At 40.9% G+C, this 17,064-nt stretch overlaps 1 protein-coding gene across 1 annotated transcript; it reads left to right on the top strand.

The window, feature by feature from the left end:
* The first annotated feature begins 466 nt into the window (after positions 1-466).
* Positions 467-12,434, top strand: mrpl3 (mitochondrial ribosomal protein L3). Its single transcript, XM_074686993.1, has 10 exons — positions 467-700; positions 1,836-2,017; positions 2,108-2,199; positions 3,144-3,242; positions 7,577-7,676; positions 7,782-7,842; positions 8,059-8,170; positions 8,315-8,392; positions 8,497-8,574; positions 12,183-12,434. Exons 1-10 carry the CDS (start codon positions 627-629, stop codon positions 12,330-12,332), a joined length of 1,026 nt encoding a protein of 341 aa, XP_074543094.1. The 5' UTR covers positions 467-626; the 3' UTR covers positions 12,333-12,434.
* The last annotated feature ends 4,630 nt before the right edge of the window (positions 12,435-17,064 follow it).

Here is a 17,064-nt window from a genome sequence, read left to right as displayed (position 1 = left end):
ATGTTTGGTATCTTGCTACCAACGTATACTGAATTGACCGCAAATTTTGTACTTTACGCCTTTACTGTATTTCTTTACCTTGTGGTACTGGTTATGTATAGTTGTATTAACATTATCCATCATCACTGCTACAAACTTCTGGCTACGTACTGCATTTAATTACCTGTTGTTGAAACAATGTGTAACGACAAACAATCTACTATTGCAGACGACTGGTCCTAGTTGTAGAGTTTAATCTGAACCAACGTTGTCGCTACGTCCCAAATATCACGCCAATTATTTTTAAAAACTTTTATTAACCTTCGTTTTTGTTTTATTTTTTGTTTGGAGCCATACAACGAGACATTGAATAAAAAAAATTGCAAAAAAAAAATTTTTTTTAATTATTTTGTTGTGTTCTGGTTTATAATAAGAAACGTTTTACTTATCTTCTAAAGAGTGGAACCTTAGCCATTAGCTTCAGTGCTGCGGAACTCTTTTGGGGACGTTCCGGAAGTAGCCAGGGTGACATTAGGACAAGCCGTAAAGGAAGGCATGGTTCTGTATATGTTTTAAGACCGTGGGTTCTTGTGGTCAATCTTTATGTTTTGAATATTTGTGCATAAGTGTTTCCTCTGAGGTGTGTCATGGCGGCCTGGGGCTGTCGGTTTCTTCTCCAGCGGGGAGCTCGACTCGTTTCTCCCCGAGCAGCAGCTGAAAGGTACGTGATGCTAACTGGCTAATATTGCTGTGTACCCGAAGTTAATTTCTGCTGCTGACAAGGTTGCTGTCGTGTCTTTGTGTCATAGTACACGAGTCTGTCATTTAAAAAGAATTAAGTTTGTGTCGCATTTGTAATAATGAGCTAGATAGAGCTAGCTGTACTGAACCCGGAAATCTAATAAGAATACACATAACCCCACAGTTACCAATAACATCTGAGTAGTTCCAGTGTTGGTATCCCGTCAAGTACGGCTTTAAGTTCCCCGTGGAGTAAGCTTTCAGTTTTTTTTCTGTCCTAGGCAAAACATTAAATGGTTCATGCAGACTGTGACAGAGGACACAACAGGATCAGTGAAATAAACCGTTAATGTCATTATCTGTTACTCGGAGTTGGCATGGTTGGATTTTGTGATCAAGTTTCATCCACTCCTTTGTGACTGTTTTTCTCTCTGAGTCATCAGTAAGCAGTGACATTAACTGACCAACTGTGCCTGTGAAAATATGCACCTACTTGTTTTCACCATGAAGGGCATTAGTGACTCAGCACCAACAGATTGCAGAAATGATAAAAGTTTTCTCAGCAAAAAAAAAAAAGACCGATAAGCAATATTTCTGATGCTTTAGAGCAAATTTGGGTAAATTATGAAACAGCTGCTGTGATTTCTTTCTGTGAATGGATCAGGAATACATCACTGTTTAAATCCCTTTGAAAACAATGTGACATCCTCAACTCACATGTTTCTTGAATAAATTTATATAGTTGTGTGTTTCCGTTTGTATTGATGCAACAAAAAAGTGTTTGTTAGTGGCTACAACCCTGTTAAAAAGAAAAAAAAAACTTTGTTTTAATAGAAGTACAAACACCATAAGATAAAATAGAAAACACGGAGGCGTGCTATTTAATGGAAAATAATGTAAAGTGTGCATTTTTGCTGCATGTTGAAGGAAAAAAAATCTGTGGAAATTTTGGTCCAAGTATTTTCCTCAGTCCCATCTTTTTGGAAATATCTTTGTATGCTTTTCCCTGTGTTGCATTTCACTGTTACAAGTGCCTGTTTGTTATTAACACATGGCTGTAAATGATACTCCATCCAGTTCATAATTTCATCTTATTCTTAATATTTGTCTTGCAGTCCTGCTCAGTTCATGGTTTGTATTAGGACGGTCAAGACCACAACATGGTTCGAGGAGCACCTCACAGAGGACAATCAGGAGTACATGAGGAGGAGCATGGCAGAAGAGTTCAGAAAGCAAACAGCCGAGAAGCTAAACCCCCTCAAAGATGAGCCCTGGCAACGACATGAATGGACAGAAGGTGGGTGTCATGATAAATGAGCTCTGTGTACATTGTGTGTCTTCCACATCTTGGTTCATACTCCATCTTTTCATATTGTCCTCATGCCAGGTAGTAGAAGAGTTGGGTTAGTCGCTGTGAAGTTGGGAATGGCTCCTGTATGGACAAAATCAGGAGAACAACATGCAGTCACCCTGTTACAGGTATATCTCACACTCACTCACTCACTCACTCACTCACTCACTCACTCACTCACTCACTCACTCACTCACACACACACACAGACATTCACACACTATTTTTTTTTTTTCTTCACATCGAATCAGCTTTGGGCATTTCTCAAGAATAATGTGATTTTGTTTATCGCTGGAAACAACACGTCCAGCAGGTCAGTCAAAGTCCAATAAATGGATTTTTCAGAGGAGTCTGGGAGGGGTGACTAGAAGATATCGAACACCTTTCAGCCTGACCTGCTGAAGTGTTTATCATGCATCTCAAATTCTGCAAACTTCTCTAACAACAAGGTGAAGCCAGGAGGTATTTTGGAACACATTTACATTTTGACATCATTTACTTTTCATACAGCCAGGATTATCGAAAGGAAAACGATCCATGTCTCCTCTCTTCATTTAAAGTTGACGTGCTGTAGCAGGCAGCACAGTTTACTCTTACTTGCTCCTATTTCAGTGTGATATCAGTTTCAAAAGTTGAACAAGTATTCATTTTTCAGGCTGCTCAGAAACTTTTGCCCCCACCTGCTGAGTCACTTTTGTCACATTTGGTCTTTTTTTGTAATCGTCAGCTGATACAGAAACAGTGTGTGCCAGATGGAAAGTAGAACATTTGAATTAAAATTCTCAAGGTGATAGCACTCCCACCACTTTGGCATTCTGGTGAGCGCTTATCAGAAGAGAAAGTGAAAGTACTTTATAATCCAGACAATTTAGAACAGTGGCAGTCCTAATGTTGATTGGTGGAAACATAATTTGATTTGTAGTGGGTGTTTTTTATGTAACATTTATAAATGCTGTTGATATCATCTGAAACTTTCTCCTAAAAGCATAGTGCCTTTGGTGAAACATAGAGGAGAGAAAAAAGCTTTACTGGGGAAACTGGCTGTAGTTAACCCTGCTTCTGTTTTCTTCAGGTTCAAGACTGCCATGTAGTAAAATATCTGTCAAAAGAAGAACACGATGGACACTCCGCTGCTCTCGTGGTCGGAGGAAAGAACATATCACCATTCTATGTAAGAGAAACACGAACACTTTATCTAATGAGCAATACAACCACTGCTCCATGTTTCTGTTTCATTTTTACCTTTACTTGGTGCAGTTGATGTTATACGTGGGAAAACATGAAAAATGCTCTAAAGTCAAAGCTTTTGTTGTTGTTGTCATTTAATCGAGAATTTCAACCTTTGTTCACAATTGACCAATGGCTAAGTCTCACCCCCAAATGCAATGGGCCATTCACAGTGCACATAGCCTTTCCCATATACCCAGACATTCTCTGCCTGTACATCCATTGACATGCTTTGCAAAAAGTTAGTTTTCGTTTGTTTTGTATGATTTTTCAGAGATTTCAGTCTAAAAATGTTCAGATGATCACAAAGTGCATGTAACTCCAACTCAAGGTGTCCTAGTTTAGTTTTCAACTCAACTCCTAGTCAAGGTGTCCACCCACCTCTGTGTGCTGCAGGACTGAGAGATACTGAAGATCGTTCCTCTCTGCAGCCATCAGAGTGTATAATTCTTTAATCGGAAGATGAGCCCCAACAACAGGAATTTCCCTTCGGGAATGAATAAAGTATATTTTATCTTTGTCTTATCTTTATCCTGAAGGGGTGGGCAACAGGGTGATTTTTTTGTTCTTTCCTAAATCACATCTGTTCTAAGGCAAGATAAAAAGGTATTTGAGGGCAGATATTGTCACTCTGCTGCAAAGAAACATAAAGTTATCTTTAACATCTGTAGCATTAGCTAACCTCGGCTAAAGTTAGCTCCTCCTGTGTTGTTCATCATGTCACTTTGTTTGTTGGGTGTTCATTGGCCTATTTTGTACTAGATTGTTTTTTTTTAGTGATGGGAAATCATTGTTAGCTGTTGTCCAAAGGGCTCTAGTAACTTATGTAAACTTCTGTAGGTTAGCTTCATTAACTGATCTGTAATAGCCGAGATAACAAACATTAGCAAGCGTTATGCTGAATGATTCATTGTAAATACTGTAACTCCAAACTAACAGAGACACACTTAGCCAAGGCAGTTAAAAGACCAGAATACTTTTTTCCAAAAACATTAAAAGTGGTGATGGTAACAAGATGCAGTTTGTCACATTTGACAACCTGTAACCTGGGACCTGTAAATTTTGGCTTGAAACTGAAGCTTTAATTGTCTTCTGTGAACTGTCTCCTACTGTGACAACTGCCATAGTGCCTGTCACTGAATGTTCATTGTTTGTCTGAGTGAGTGAAGGGGGTGTGGCTTAGCCATAGGTCAGCTGGATTTTCTAAAACAACAAAAATAATTGTGTTAAAAAGTTTAAATTCTTCTCCTTGAGAGCTATCAGCCCAGAGTTCAGCCTTTTGTCCAAAAACGTATTAAATTACACTTTAACTGTCCTCATGGGGCATTTCACAGATGCAGCAGGCAGATGCTTGTCAGTGAAGATAAAAGGGAACATGACGTCTGCTATTTGCTCTGTTCAATGACAGAGTTAAGCTTTTATTTGACAGAACCAGGAGTTTCCTTCAGGATCCAGAACGAAGTATCAGCAGAACAAAAATACTCTTCCAAAATCAAACAGAGAGAAGTTATGAAAACAAAATGTTACCTTTATTGTTTTTGATAGGTAACAAGCCTTTGGGGAAACTCCTGCTCAAACTGTTGTGAAACTTAGAAGACAAAGAACTTCTGCATCTTTCTTTGTGTGATACTGTTTTATATTAGGACTGTCAAATCTACAACAAATCATCTCCATCTCTTTCCTTATTCCTTAACAAAAAATGCTTTTTCTTCAACATACTACAAATGTGTATGTCTGACCCCGTGGCAGCAGTTTCAGGCATCAAACAATGTGCAGATAATTATCATGATTGTGATGCTTCCTAATTCGCTTCATTCGCTCCTGATGAGATATTTACATTCTACATAGTTCAGCCTGTAATACAGTGATACAAGTAAAGTAAGTAGGGATGGAAATCGAAAACCGGTTCCTGTTGGGAATCGATAAGAAATGTTTCAATCCATCGATACCGTTAGCCTTTGTGCTTAACGATTCCCTTATCAATTCTTTACATTGTGCCGGAGCCACCGAGCCTTACATCGACTAGTCTGCTGCAGCTATCTCAGCTTAGCAGTTAGACAACATTACCCAACAAAACTCTGATTCAGGATTTTCAGCTTGAAGTTTTACTGAAGAACTGACTTCATAAAGAAATGTACATTACTCTCTCTCTCAGGAGATTCATATTCAGTACATTTGAAATGGTATAAATCACCTTATTTGCCAAAATAACGAAATAGCACAAGGTTGATGCTAACATATAAGGGAAACTGCATTGATAACTTGACTCCATAACTACAGAAAGCTTCCAAACAACTTAAATCATTGCTATAACCACTTTGAGACACTAGATGGCCTACTTGAATTATTAATATATTACAACACAGTACATCAACGTCACATTGTGTGCAATTTTTACCTGTTTCTGTATAGTTATGCTCAGAAATATCCAGACTCAGGGACCAATTACATTGTATTCACTTACAGTATAAACTCAATTAAACGTTGACACAGAAAACCTGAAAAGCTACTTTTTGTACCAAGGAAATTCACAACAGGAGTCGATAAGGGAACTGATAAAGAATTAGATCAATGAGCAGAATTGATAAGTGCATCGGTATTGACAAATCTTATTAATTCCCATCCCTAAAAGTAAGTGAAGGGAAGAAGTAAAGAGAGCGAATGTCAATTATTGAACCCAATTCATTTTTGGTTGGCTTTGACTGGACACCATACACCACTGGTCAAATCTCATACTAAACCCAACAAGTCCCTCATCCTTTATAATTTAGAGGTAATTAATTACCTATAAAAGTTGCACTATGAGAATGTTTTCTTTTTCTTCACAGATAAGTCACGTGTTTAGCTTTTAACAATCTAAATGTCTCAGAAGGCAAAAAAATGAGATTTTCAAAGAAATGGCAATGGGAAAACATTTCATTTGCGTAAAGTTTGTGGGCTGCTGTTTTTGTAAACTTTAGCTCTCCTGGCACTTAAAGGTCATTTAATTATTTTGTGCTCATTTATTTCGCTGCCTGTTGCGTAATTACCAACATTACTCAGCTTAAAAGCAGTGAGTCACATAGTGTTTTTCAGCTTTACAAGGCCGCTAGAAATGTGTATTACACAAAGGCAGATGGATGACTACATTTGTTATGATGATTTAGATTCCATAAAAAAATGCATTAATCCTTTCTGTTCGGGAAAATGGTGGTTATTTAAAAGTCCAAGAGCCAAAAGCATACGTTAAAGATCATTATCAAGCTTTGAGAAGGAGTTACTCTTCCTTTTTCAATGTGAGAATATCAGGTTTCATATCTGCCAAGTTGATTTTAACACCTGCACAGTCGCCACAGCCAGTAATATGGTTTGGCTTATTCTATTTTCATTTTGTAATCATGCACAAAAAAAAAAAAGAATCCAATCACTGTGACAGATTTATGGGGACAAAACTGAGTTATGTCATTTCCACATGAGGCATCGAGCTCATATGAGGTGTCTCAGTTCTAAGACCTTTTATGAATACAAAGCCGCCAAAGTCAGGATATTATACTCACCCACTAACCATCAGTGGCTGTATTTCATATTTGGTGTCTAAATAAATGGGGTTCATTAGAATTCATCAGTGCGAATAATTCTAACGTTGACAAGCGCACATATTTCAAAGGTGTTTTTATGTGTTTGTAATAAACTCTGATCACTGCCTCAGACTGCCTCGAAAACGTCTCTAAAACAAACACTTCAGTCTGAGGCAGCAGCACCGGCTCTTCTTCAGGGTTTGTTTTGCAGAGAATCACCTGTTTGTCTGTGTGAGAGAGAATTTGTCCATCTCAATCTTGCATCAGTAAAAAAAAAAACTAAACCACAACAAAGCAGCAGATGAATAAATCAAGATGTGATTTATTCATAGAGCTTTGATAGACGCTTGTTGTCGAGGTTTCACTCGTCGATCCAAAAGTGCTTTTGGATCCCTCTCACGCTGCCTCTTTACTCCACAGTCAAAGGCAAAGTTTGTCGGAGTGTGAAGCTTTGGCAGGCTCATTTTCAGTCAACAGACGGGGAGAGAGAGTGAGCGTAGAGTGACTGGAGGGGGGGCAGGCGGGGATGAGAGTGAGCCTAGCGAAAGCAAATGTCAGAGATGCACGCTGCCAAATTTGTGCGCGCGTGTCTTTGGCTCTCTCACCGTCATAACAGACCCACAGCTAATTTCAAAATGCCAAAGTCCAACTGCTTCTCACTGCTCATTTTTGTTCCACCACTTAATTTTCCTGTTTTCACTGTCACATTGTTTCCTCCCAGAGGTCTGAGGGGGAGATGGAGATGTTCAGGAATGCAGGCGTGCCACCAAAACAGAAAGTCACCACCTTTAGAATCTCAGATAATGCCGTCATAAAGCCAGGTAGACACACATCTGATTGCTTGTAACCAAAACAATACTGGTGTTTGATTATGAGCTGACTAAACTAACATCTTCATTTTTGTTGATGTGTTGTGTTGTGTTCAGGCACTCCTCTGTATGCAGCTCATTTCCGTCCTGGACAATACGTAGATGTCACAGCCAAATCGTAAGTTCTGCTCCGCCAGGTTCTCCTCCTCCTGGCTTTCTCGACTACTCATTATCTTTTCTCAGCTCAGCTTCATGCTCTGGAGATGTATCAATTTTTAACTTTGCTAGACGAGGCAAATTTGTCCTGATCATACCCTTCAAACGACAAGGCTGCAGAGATGAAAACTAAAAAATAAGAGAGTCAAAACATGATCGCCTCTCTGTGTTTGTGCAGCATTGGTAAGGGTTTCCAAGGCGTAATGAAGCGATGGGGGTTCAAAGGTCAGCCGGCCACCCACGGCCAAACAAAAACACACCGCAGGCCAGGAGCTTCCGGCCCTGGAGGGGTAAGACACACACACACACACACACACACACACACACACACACACACACACTACCATAAAAACACAAACTGAGAGTCTCATTCATGCCAGACGTGAACAGTTGGCGTGTCATGATGCTGTAATGTGTCCATCGTCTTCCTCCAGGATCCAGCCAAAGTTTTCAAAGGGAAAAAGATGCCCGGACAGATGGGAAACACCTACAACACAGCACATGGACTGAAGGTACGCACATACACACACACACAAACACACACACTTTTGAACTTGTTCGTCCTTGGAAGCAATTTCAGTTCAATATTCTCTCGTCTCCCTTCTCTCTCCTGCAGATATGGAGGGTCAATACCAAATATAATGTGCTGTACGTGAACGGCTCTGTTCCCGGCCACAGGAACTGCTTAGTGAAGGTATAAATGATCACACACACGCACACATACACACACACACACACACACACACTTAAGGAGGCGCTAAGTTGAAGGTCGACCTAAGCATCCTAAGTGTTGTGACAAAAACGACGACCTTGCACCTCTAAAAACGCCACCACACCTGCAAGGAAGTGTGATCTATCTTCATTAACACTGTGCTCTGTCAGCAGCCTTTGTGTGTGTGTGAGTGTGTGTGTATGTGAGTGTGTGTGTATGTGTGTGTGTGTGTGTGTGTGTGTGTGTGTGTGTGTGTGCATGCGTCTGATTGTGTGTTCGACTTGTGAGTGGTTTAATCCGCGTGCCTCAATGATGTTAGTAATATCCACAGCATCCATCTCCATACTCAGCATGTCGTGTTCACCTTGTGTGTGTGTGTGAGTGAGTTTGTGCACTTGGACACACACACGGCATATTATTTGTTTCCCAGACAAGTGATAATGAATACAAATGTGCATTGCATTTCACTTAGGTCAGCTGTCCTACACACACACACACACACACACACACACACACACACACACACACACATCCAGGCCCACTCTATATTACATTACTCTTAAGGATACATGTGGAGGTTAATTCTGTTTGTTCATTATTGTTTTATCATTCAGTATGCAGGCCTTAATGTCAGTGTGTAAATGAGGAGCAGCTCTTTTTAATAGTTATTAGATCAGCTCTGCAGGTCCAGAGAACCGTTTCCATTATTAATGAATGTTTGGGTCATTTCAAAGTTCTGATCCAAAGTTCTGTGTGAATATTTCCCTGTTCATGAAGAAACAAAAAAACAAAGTGCTGTTTAAACCAGACAGAAAAATAACAGCACCCACCCCTAACACATTTCCAAAGTCAAATTTACTCTGTTGAGACTGAAGTAAATCAGGAGCTCCCCCACACACAAGCATAAAAATTTTAGTTAACTCTACACGTCTGTGCTCGGCTCCTCTCAGAGCTCCCCACACACTACATGTGTGTTTACAAAAGGCAGAGCCTACCACGACTGATTCTTGAGTTTTCCTGCCCTGAAGTAAAATTCTTGAGGATGGCACACATTACAGGATTCTTCAAACCTTCACACGTTTAGAGACCCCACACGATGATAACAAAAGACAGATCGCACAAGATCTCTCTCGTCTGATCTTACAGTAGCCACGGTTACATGAGGAGTGTTTTGTCTTTTCAAATGAAATCTTTCTAAATGACTTTTTCAAAAACAATAGTATACATGGAAAGGAATATTCTAATCTCTGGTCTACATGCGCCGCAGAATAGTCAATGGGGCATGTGCAAACAAACTTAAACAAATTTAAGTGGATACATGATACCTCAGTCAGTTTGGGGAAAGGAATATTCCACCCCTGTGAAACCAATTTAATGTCCAGTCAGATTGGCACTTTTCTTTTGGAATGAGGTGTATACAAATGTTAAATTCTCTCCGTTTGAGCAAACAAACCGAATACAAGCGGAATATTTGGGTCCATGTATACGTGGCCAGTGTGCGGTGTGCACTCCAAGGACACCACACACTAACAGATTCTCCAGCAGAGCTTCAGCTTCTTCACGCCCAATATTCCAAATCTTGCGTGACAAAATGGGACTTCAGTGTAAACAAGCTTGGCAGACTGACCTGAAGAAGCAGTGACAGTAGTTTTTGGTGATTATAGAAAAAGTCGTGGAGATGTTGGTGTTTGGGCTGTATGCATTACAGCACAAGTTGGTGGTGAGTTAAGTCGTCGCGAGTATAACAGATAGATTTCTTACTTCCTCTTAAGTCAGTCAGCTGATACACAACGTCTGTGCTCGGCTCCTCTCAGAGCTCCCAAATATTAAACATGTTTATTATCTCCAATCTCTGAAGGGTGCAGACCACTTTTTAGATGATTAAAAATACAGTGGACAGAAAATGGGTGCTGTTACGTTGGTCAGTAAATGTGAGGTGCAGAGTCTGGTTAGAAGTTGATAAATCTGGTGTTTTACTGCCCCATCATGAACATTTATAATCATGTAAAAGTGTTACTGCTGAATAAAAGAACAACTCACATGCCTTTGAAGGGGAAAACCCTCTTACATCCTGACAGATTCGGTTGATATATCTCAGATACTAAAGTTTGGTTTGTATAATTTTCTGCAAGACAACAGGGTTCTACCTGCAAAAAGATGACTGATAATCAGGGGCATGTGGTTAAGTGTCTTCTTGACTCCTATCTCCTTTAAAATCCTTTTGATTTATAGTTTTCTGGTCTGTGCTTTAAATGGATTTTCACGTCTCCAATATGACGTTTTCACACACTTTTAATATACACTCTTATTTTCCACAGTCAGCATGATGTTTTTAATGTTTATGTTTAATATATTTATTTTTGCTGGTCAGATAAAACTGCAGGTAAAAAAGCGCAAGTTGAGGCGGACAGTACTCTGCCTCACTGAGGGGGCAGATTCACGTTGCTGCTGTTCAGGGATGTAGCTAGCTGCAATTCCAAAAATATTATTCTGACATTTTGCTCTTAACAAAAACCAAACGTAGAAGATATTATATACTATCTTTAAAAGTTCTCAAAACTGGACTACCAATGAAAACAGAATCTGATTAGAAAAGGAGACCACCACCGGGGCTCAAAGGTCTGCTTCGAAAATCAGGTCAGAAGATGACCACTGAGTAATTTGATGAGTGTTGATTGGAAGAAATTAATAAGAAATTGCTGTGGCAAACATGCTCTTTCTAAACCGCTGGAAATGCAGCGCCCCCCATGGCCAATCACGTACCCTTCTTATGTGCATGAAACAAAAGCTGTCAGGCTGTTAATCGAACAGCAATAAGCCACTCTGTTTGGCTCATGAATTTGTCAGTCTGACTGATGCCGGTGCCTCACCATCCGTGAAACCTCACCGCATGCCACTCCTGATAACACCAAACGTAAACGATGCATTACAGCGAGCAAGCATGTGGGTGGATGACATCTTTCACATCAAGCAGTTTGTCTGTGTGAAACTGCTCACCTCAGTTTTCTACTGTTGGTGTCTGTGTCGCATAGCAGTCATCGATATGGAAGACGACTCCTCCTGCATGTTCTACCCAGCTGCCCCTTACCTAAACCAACCAGAGCACAGTGACTCATGAGCTGAGCACGAAAACTGTATAGAATACAGGATAAAGATACTAGGAGATCAAAATGGTTACGAAAACATCATGATAAAGAATCACAAGGTCTTGACCCTGCTTTAAAAAAACTCAATACATTTTCCCACATCAGCCTCAGCTAGTGAAGATCATTTCCGTAAGAGGAAAGACTCTGCTCATGTTTAAGCAGCTCATAAAATTGCTATAAAAATGACAACTTATCATCTGGTGCCATGAGACAATTAAGGTACAGGTGAGGTTTCATTATGCAAGTCTAACCAACCAACACCACCTAGCAACTGATTTAAAAAAAAAAAAAAAAAAAAAAAACGTTAATAAGATTATCCAGAACATGAGAATGTCAGCAGGAGCTGCTGGTCGTTTTGTCGTCTTTTTATATTTTGGCACCCCTGACTCCTGAGGATTACATCACAGCTACTGCAAAATGTGTGTGTTTTTGTGTATGTTGCAGATAAGAGATACAGTCCTGCCCAACAGGAGCTCCACCCTGCTGAATCCCCCATTCCCCACATACTTCGCAGAAGAGGAAGGTGACCTGGATGAGGACCTGTACGACGACAGCTTGTTCATTCACACAGAGCCCTCATTAACAATGACCTGACCTGACCACACACACACACACACAAACACACTTACACACCTCACATTTTCATCTAAACCCCAAAACTCAGTCTGAACCCTGTAATAAAGATTATTTCCTTTGAACATCCAGAGCCCTTCTAGTTTTTTTATGATGTGAGATAAAACAGAGCAGAGCTGCTGTTTGATCCAAACAGTTATTATAGTGCCTTTCCCTGGAAACCATGGTAACTGTAGAAGTGATGACATCACTAGAGGATCCCCAAGCAGAGAGAAAGAAGAAACAAAACAAGAGAAGCAGATAGAGTTCAGAAATGTGCAATATCTATGCAGGACACGGGATAAGAGGCGGAGGGATGAGGAGAAGGGTAGAGCTGGTAACAATGAGCTGCGGAAAACAGAGCCAACAGTGAGAGGAATACAGACAGATTGAGACAGAGGGATAAATGGGAGCGAAGGCATGGAGGCAAATACAAAGGAAGGGAACAAGCAGGGAGGGAGAGGTGAGCTGGTGAAGGTGAGGAAGGGGGGAGAAAGAAAGGCTGACAAAGGTTGACATTTGTGCATAAGAGGATAAATGAGGACATTAATGTTGCATCAGGGACCGCTGGGCGCTTGAGTCAGTGCGAGTATGTGTGTTCAGCACTATTTAAATGAGAAACCTCAAGCTTTTGGGAGGGTGTTGCTGACTACACCTCCCCTGTGCTGCTCCCTCTCTGTCTAAATAATCAAATCATGTCCTCAAAGTGTTTGACTCCTGTTAAGTTTTTATGTATCCTCCAAGGCCTGCAAGTTTTCCACCACATCCCCCTGTCGCCCTCTGCTCCATATCTGCTACATAATTGACAGCAACAGCCACAAAGCTTTTGTTTTCTTACTCTGACAAGTGTCAGAGATGCCTCACGGGTACCCAGCAACAACACACAGCACTGACGCCTAATTGAAGCAACACAGAGGAGGCAGACTCAGAGATGTGTATCGTACAGCTATCTGTCATTTAGATAAAAAGATGTGAGGTCATGATTTTGTTTTTGTGGCAAACAATGTCCCGCTCAGTTGAGCATGCCACAGCTTGTGGGTCCATAAGGCAGCAGCAGGTGCTTTGAAATGGTAATGGTATCGTTTGAAACGTCCTGCACATCATCAGGCTCTTGTGGGGGTGGATGAGAGGAGAGCAGAAAGAGAGATTCGAAGGGGAGGAAGAGGGGAGAGTCTGTGCCTGTTGATGCAGCAGAGCAGAAAGAGAAGAGGATGGACCTCAGCTTGGTGTGTGTGTACGAGTGTTTATGAAGCAAAAGATGAGTCTGTTTCGTTTTTTGAACAAGCTAATGACCTGATCTGAGCTCAAGAGCTTTGAAACTCAGATGAGTTGAAGTGCGATATCTATGGAGTGTAGTAATGTTGTTTTAAAGGGACCAATTAATGTACTTTGACAGCAGGGCTTTAACTTCAACCATCAATTTATTACAACACTTTGTTTTATGAGATCAGGGCTACAAGGCCATGTGTTTCCTCCCTGCATGATTTCATTCCAAGTCTTAGAAAAGCAGAGTCTACACCACTTAAAGTTCTTTTTTTGCAATAAGAAATTTGTATGCAGGGTTGAAATATATTAATATATCTGAGTGATTTCTTCTATCTGTGAAAAATGTGGAGAAACTCCTCTGAGTCGTTCTGAGCTGTCACATTCACAGAGCTGGACAAAAGGGCAGAGTAACAGATGATCAGATGACCAGATGGATGGAAGAACTCATCACGGCTGTCAGCTCAGCAGTGTGGGAGCGAAGAAATGTATTAACCAGGTGAGTGTGGACTCCCCAACCTTCTACAGGTCAATCCTCTCTCTGAAGCTGCCCTTTGAGAGGCTCGTCTCACCAGTTGTTTGCATACTTTCAGTAAAGGAGACAGATTCTATCATTTCAACAGCCAGACTTTGCTGAAGCAACTTGGAAAAACAGGATGATGAAGTTTTCTCATTTACAGGAGTGGCTGTGAATACTTGATTCTGATATAAATCAAGCAGTTTTAGGACTATACTTAAACTTTTTACAAACTTTCTCACTTTATTCTCTCCCTCTGCTGCCTTTGTAACAGCTTTTACATGATTTACAGCAGAAAAAGTTCTCCATGTTTCTCACACTGATCTTTTAGAAAACCTTTGTTTCAGAGTGTCTGAAACGTTTTGTTTAAGTTGCTGTCTCTTTAAGGCTCCCTACACCACAGAACCCCATTCCCCTGATTAACCAGCCTTCTGAGGACCCATTCACACTGACAAACTGCACCGTGCTTAAGCATGCTTCAACACATAAGTCTAGTCTGTTTGGCCAGTGTGACCGCAAGTGGGCCGTGCTTAAAGCTATGGTCTTCGATCTGAAACCCAGTTTGGCTGATGAGGCACATCTGAAAAACGCAGCCTCACTCACCCCTCCCCTCCGTGTTCCAAGATCCCGCCCCCCAGCTCATATCGCCCTTCTTCGCCTCCTGACAACACGCCCCCTCCAACAGAGCAAGAAACCTACCGGCAGAAAGGTAGCTTTTTCAATTAGACCGACGCGATCAAAACCATGAATTAGCCGGAGAAGCAGGTCTGGTGTTGCCACTGCCAGCTGATCAGGGCAGAGCCGACTGTGGGCAAGGCTTTACCTTTCTCAGTCGGTCTTCACCAGCTCAGTTTACAATGCTAAAGATGTGTGGTTAAATTATGCTAAAATCTATTGACGGAGCCGACCCGTTCCGACCAGCAGCGTTCAGTCATTAGCCAGTACAGGCACAGACTAACCAGAGTTATTCAGCTGACATATCCCACTGTGGTAAACAAAGTCATTACCTGTTCAACAAAAACTCAGCTGTCTCGGCGTCAGTCTTCAGTCCCAAATCCCTCTGCAGCTTTTTCCACTGGTCGTACGATTCGTCAATATTCAGTCTCTGTTGGCACCTGTATCGCTCATAATTCTTCCTTGAAACTTTTTCGTTTTCTTCCCTTCCCTGTGGAGGGTAACAGTAACAGCTTCCTGGTTTCGGTCTTCTCTGGCTCCATGAGGCTTTGGTAGCTGAGCAGCTAGCTGACGTGAGAGGGGTAGTGGGGAAGGACTAGGTGGGACCATGGGCAGTACGTTGCGGAGCAGGGGAGACTATGATCGTAGACCATAGCTTTAAGCACTTCCCTGCTTTGGCAAGATTCAGACAGCCCCTGCTTCAGCCCGTTACACTTCACATACAAGCATGAGCACAAGCACGAGCTCAAGCACGCGGACATTAGGTATAATCCATGGCGTATGATTGCTGTGACTGCTCCTCTCAACAAACATTTTAAACAATAGGGGGCTGTCAGCGGGCTGTGTCTGACCAAAATGAATGAACATTAACCAAAAAGTCACTACACTACGAAAAACTGAAATCTTATCAAGTGTTTTTGTCTTATTCTAATTTAAAATTCTCTACTCAACATGAGCCACATTCAACTTATCAGTCCAGAAAAATGTCTTGTTCCAAATTATCTAAAGACAGAAATGAGGCCTGAGTTGCTTGTAACAAGTTAAAAAAAATCTGCCAGTGAAATAAAAAAAAAAAAAAGTTCCAATTTTGCTTGAAGCTAGAATAATGTGTTAATACAAGTAACTTTTTTCTTGCTCTGTTGGCATTATTTTTGTAATTGTTACAAGCAATTCAGACCTTATTTTTGTCTTTAAATAACTTGAAACGAGACATTTTTCTGTACTTGTCATGTTAATGTGGCTCATAGTTAGTCTAAAAAGACATTTTCTTCTGAAAATGAGACAAAATTACTTGATAGGTTTTCATTTTTTTTATAGTGTAAAGTTGTAGCTAGAACAGGTGTCTGTCCACAGGTGAGTTTAGTTCTACTCTATCACAATAAAGTTATTTCCTGTCATTGTTACAAATACTTACTCATGCTGTATTATATGTAGGCCTGAACCTGATCTTTCTATCTGGAAAACTTTTTTTTGATGCTGTATTTTAAAAAATAATAATAAAAAAAAACAATTGATAGATGATAAACTGTGAAACATGCCTCGTTTTCCCACCTTTTTTACACATGTGGTCACTTATTTTGGTGAGGATCGTGCTTGATTCAAAACCAAGAAGCAGCTGGGCCCAGATCTCAGGACACATTGAGGAGTTGTTGAGCTGTGAGAGTGAGAAACAATTCAACGAGCGAGCCAACAAGCCCCAACAAGAGCATGGAATCGAGGCCAACACTCGGTGGAAGAAACACCCAAGTTAGCAAGTTTAAACCCGCCCACTCGTACTGTTGTCGGTCAGACTGTTGTATATCTCATGCATCAATGCATTTGCATCCCCAAATTGAAAGAGCGAACGCAGAGTTGGCTAAATCTAAAGCTTTTGAAGAAATTAAGTATCTGAGAGAAGGTCGACCTGCCAGGCTGACTCCAGAGTGACATGATGGATCTACTGCTCCACTTCTGCTGGCTCAACACATGAGAGATCTGATTTCCATTAGTAAAGAGGACATACACACACACACACACACACACACACACACACACACACACACACACACACACACACACACTGCCTTTCCTCTTTTCTCCTTATCTCTATCTCTCTGTCTTGCTCACTCTCAAACACACACACACACACACACACTCACACACATCTTTTATTGCCTCCTTAGCAAGCAAAGATTGTGCGTGTTAGACCGGTCAGCACTTCCATCACTATTTCCTTGCCAAGTTTAGTGAAAATTTGTTGTATTGACCTGCATCTCAACA

This window comes from Halichoeres trimaculatus, unplaced genomic scaffold (genome assembly GCF_033239565.1).
Source record: "Halichoeres trimaculatus isolate MK-OKI-2021-1 unplaced genomic scaffold, fHalTri1.1 fHalTri1_scaffold_14, whole genome shotgun sequence".
NCBI lineage: Eukaryota > Metazoa > Chordata > Actinopteri > Labriformes > Labridae > Halichoeres > Halichoeres trimaculatus.
This window is presented reverse-complemented; position numbering and strand designations above follow the sequence as displayed.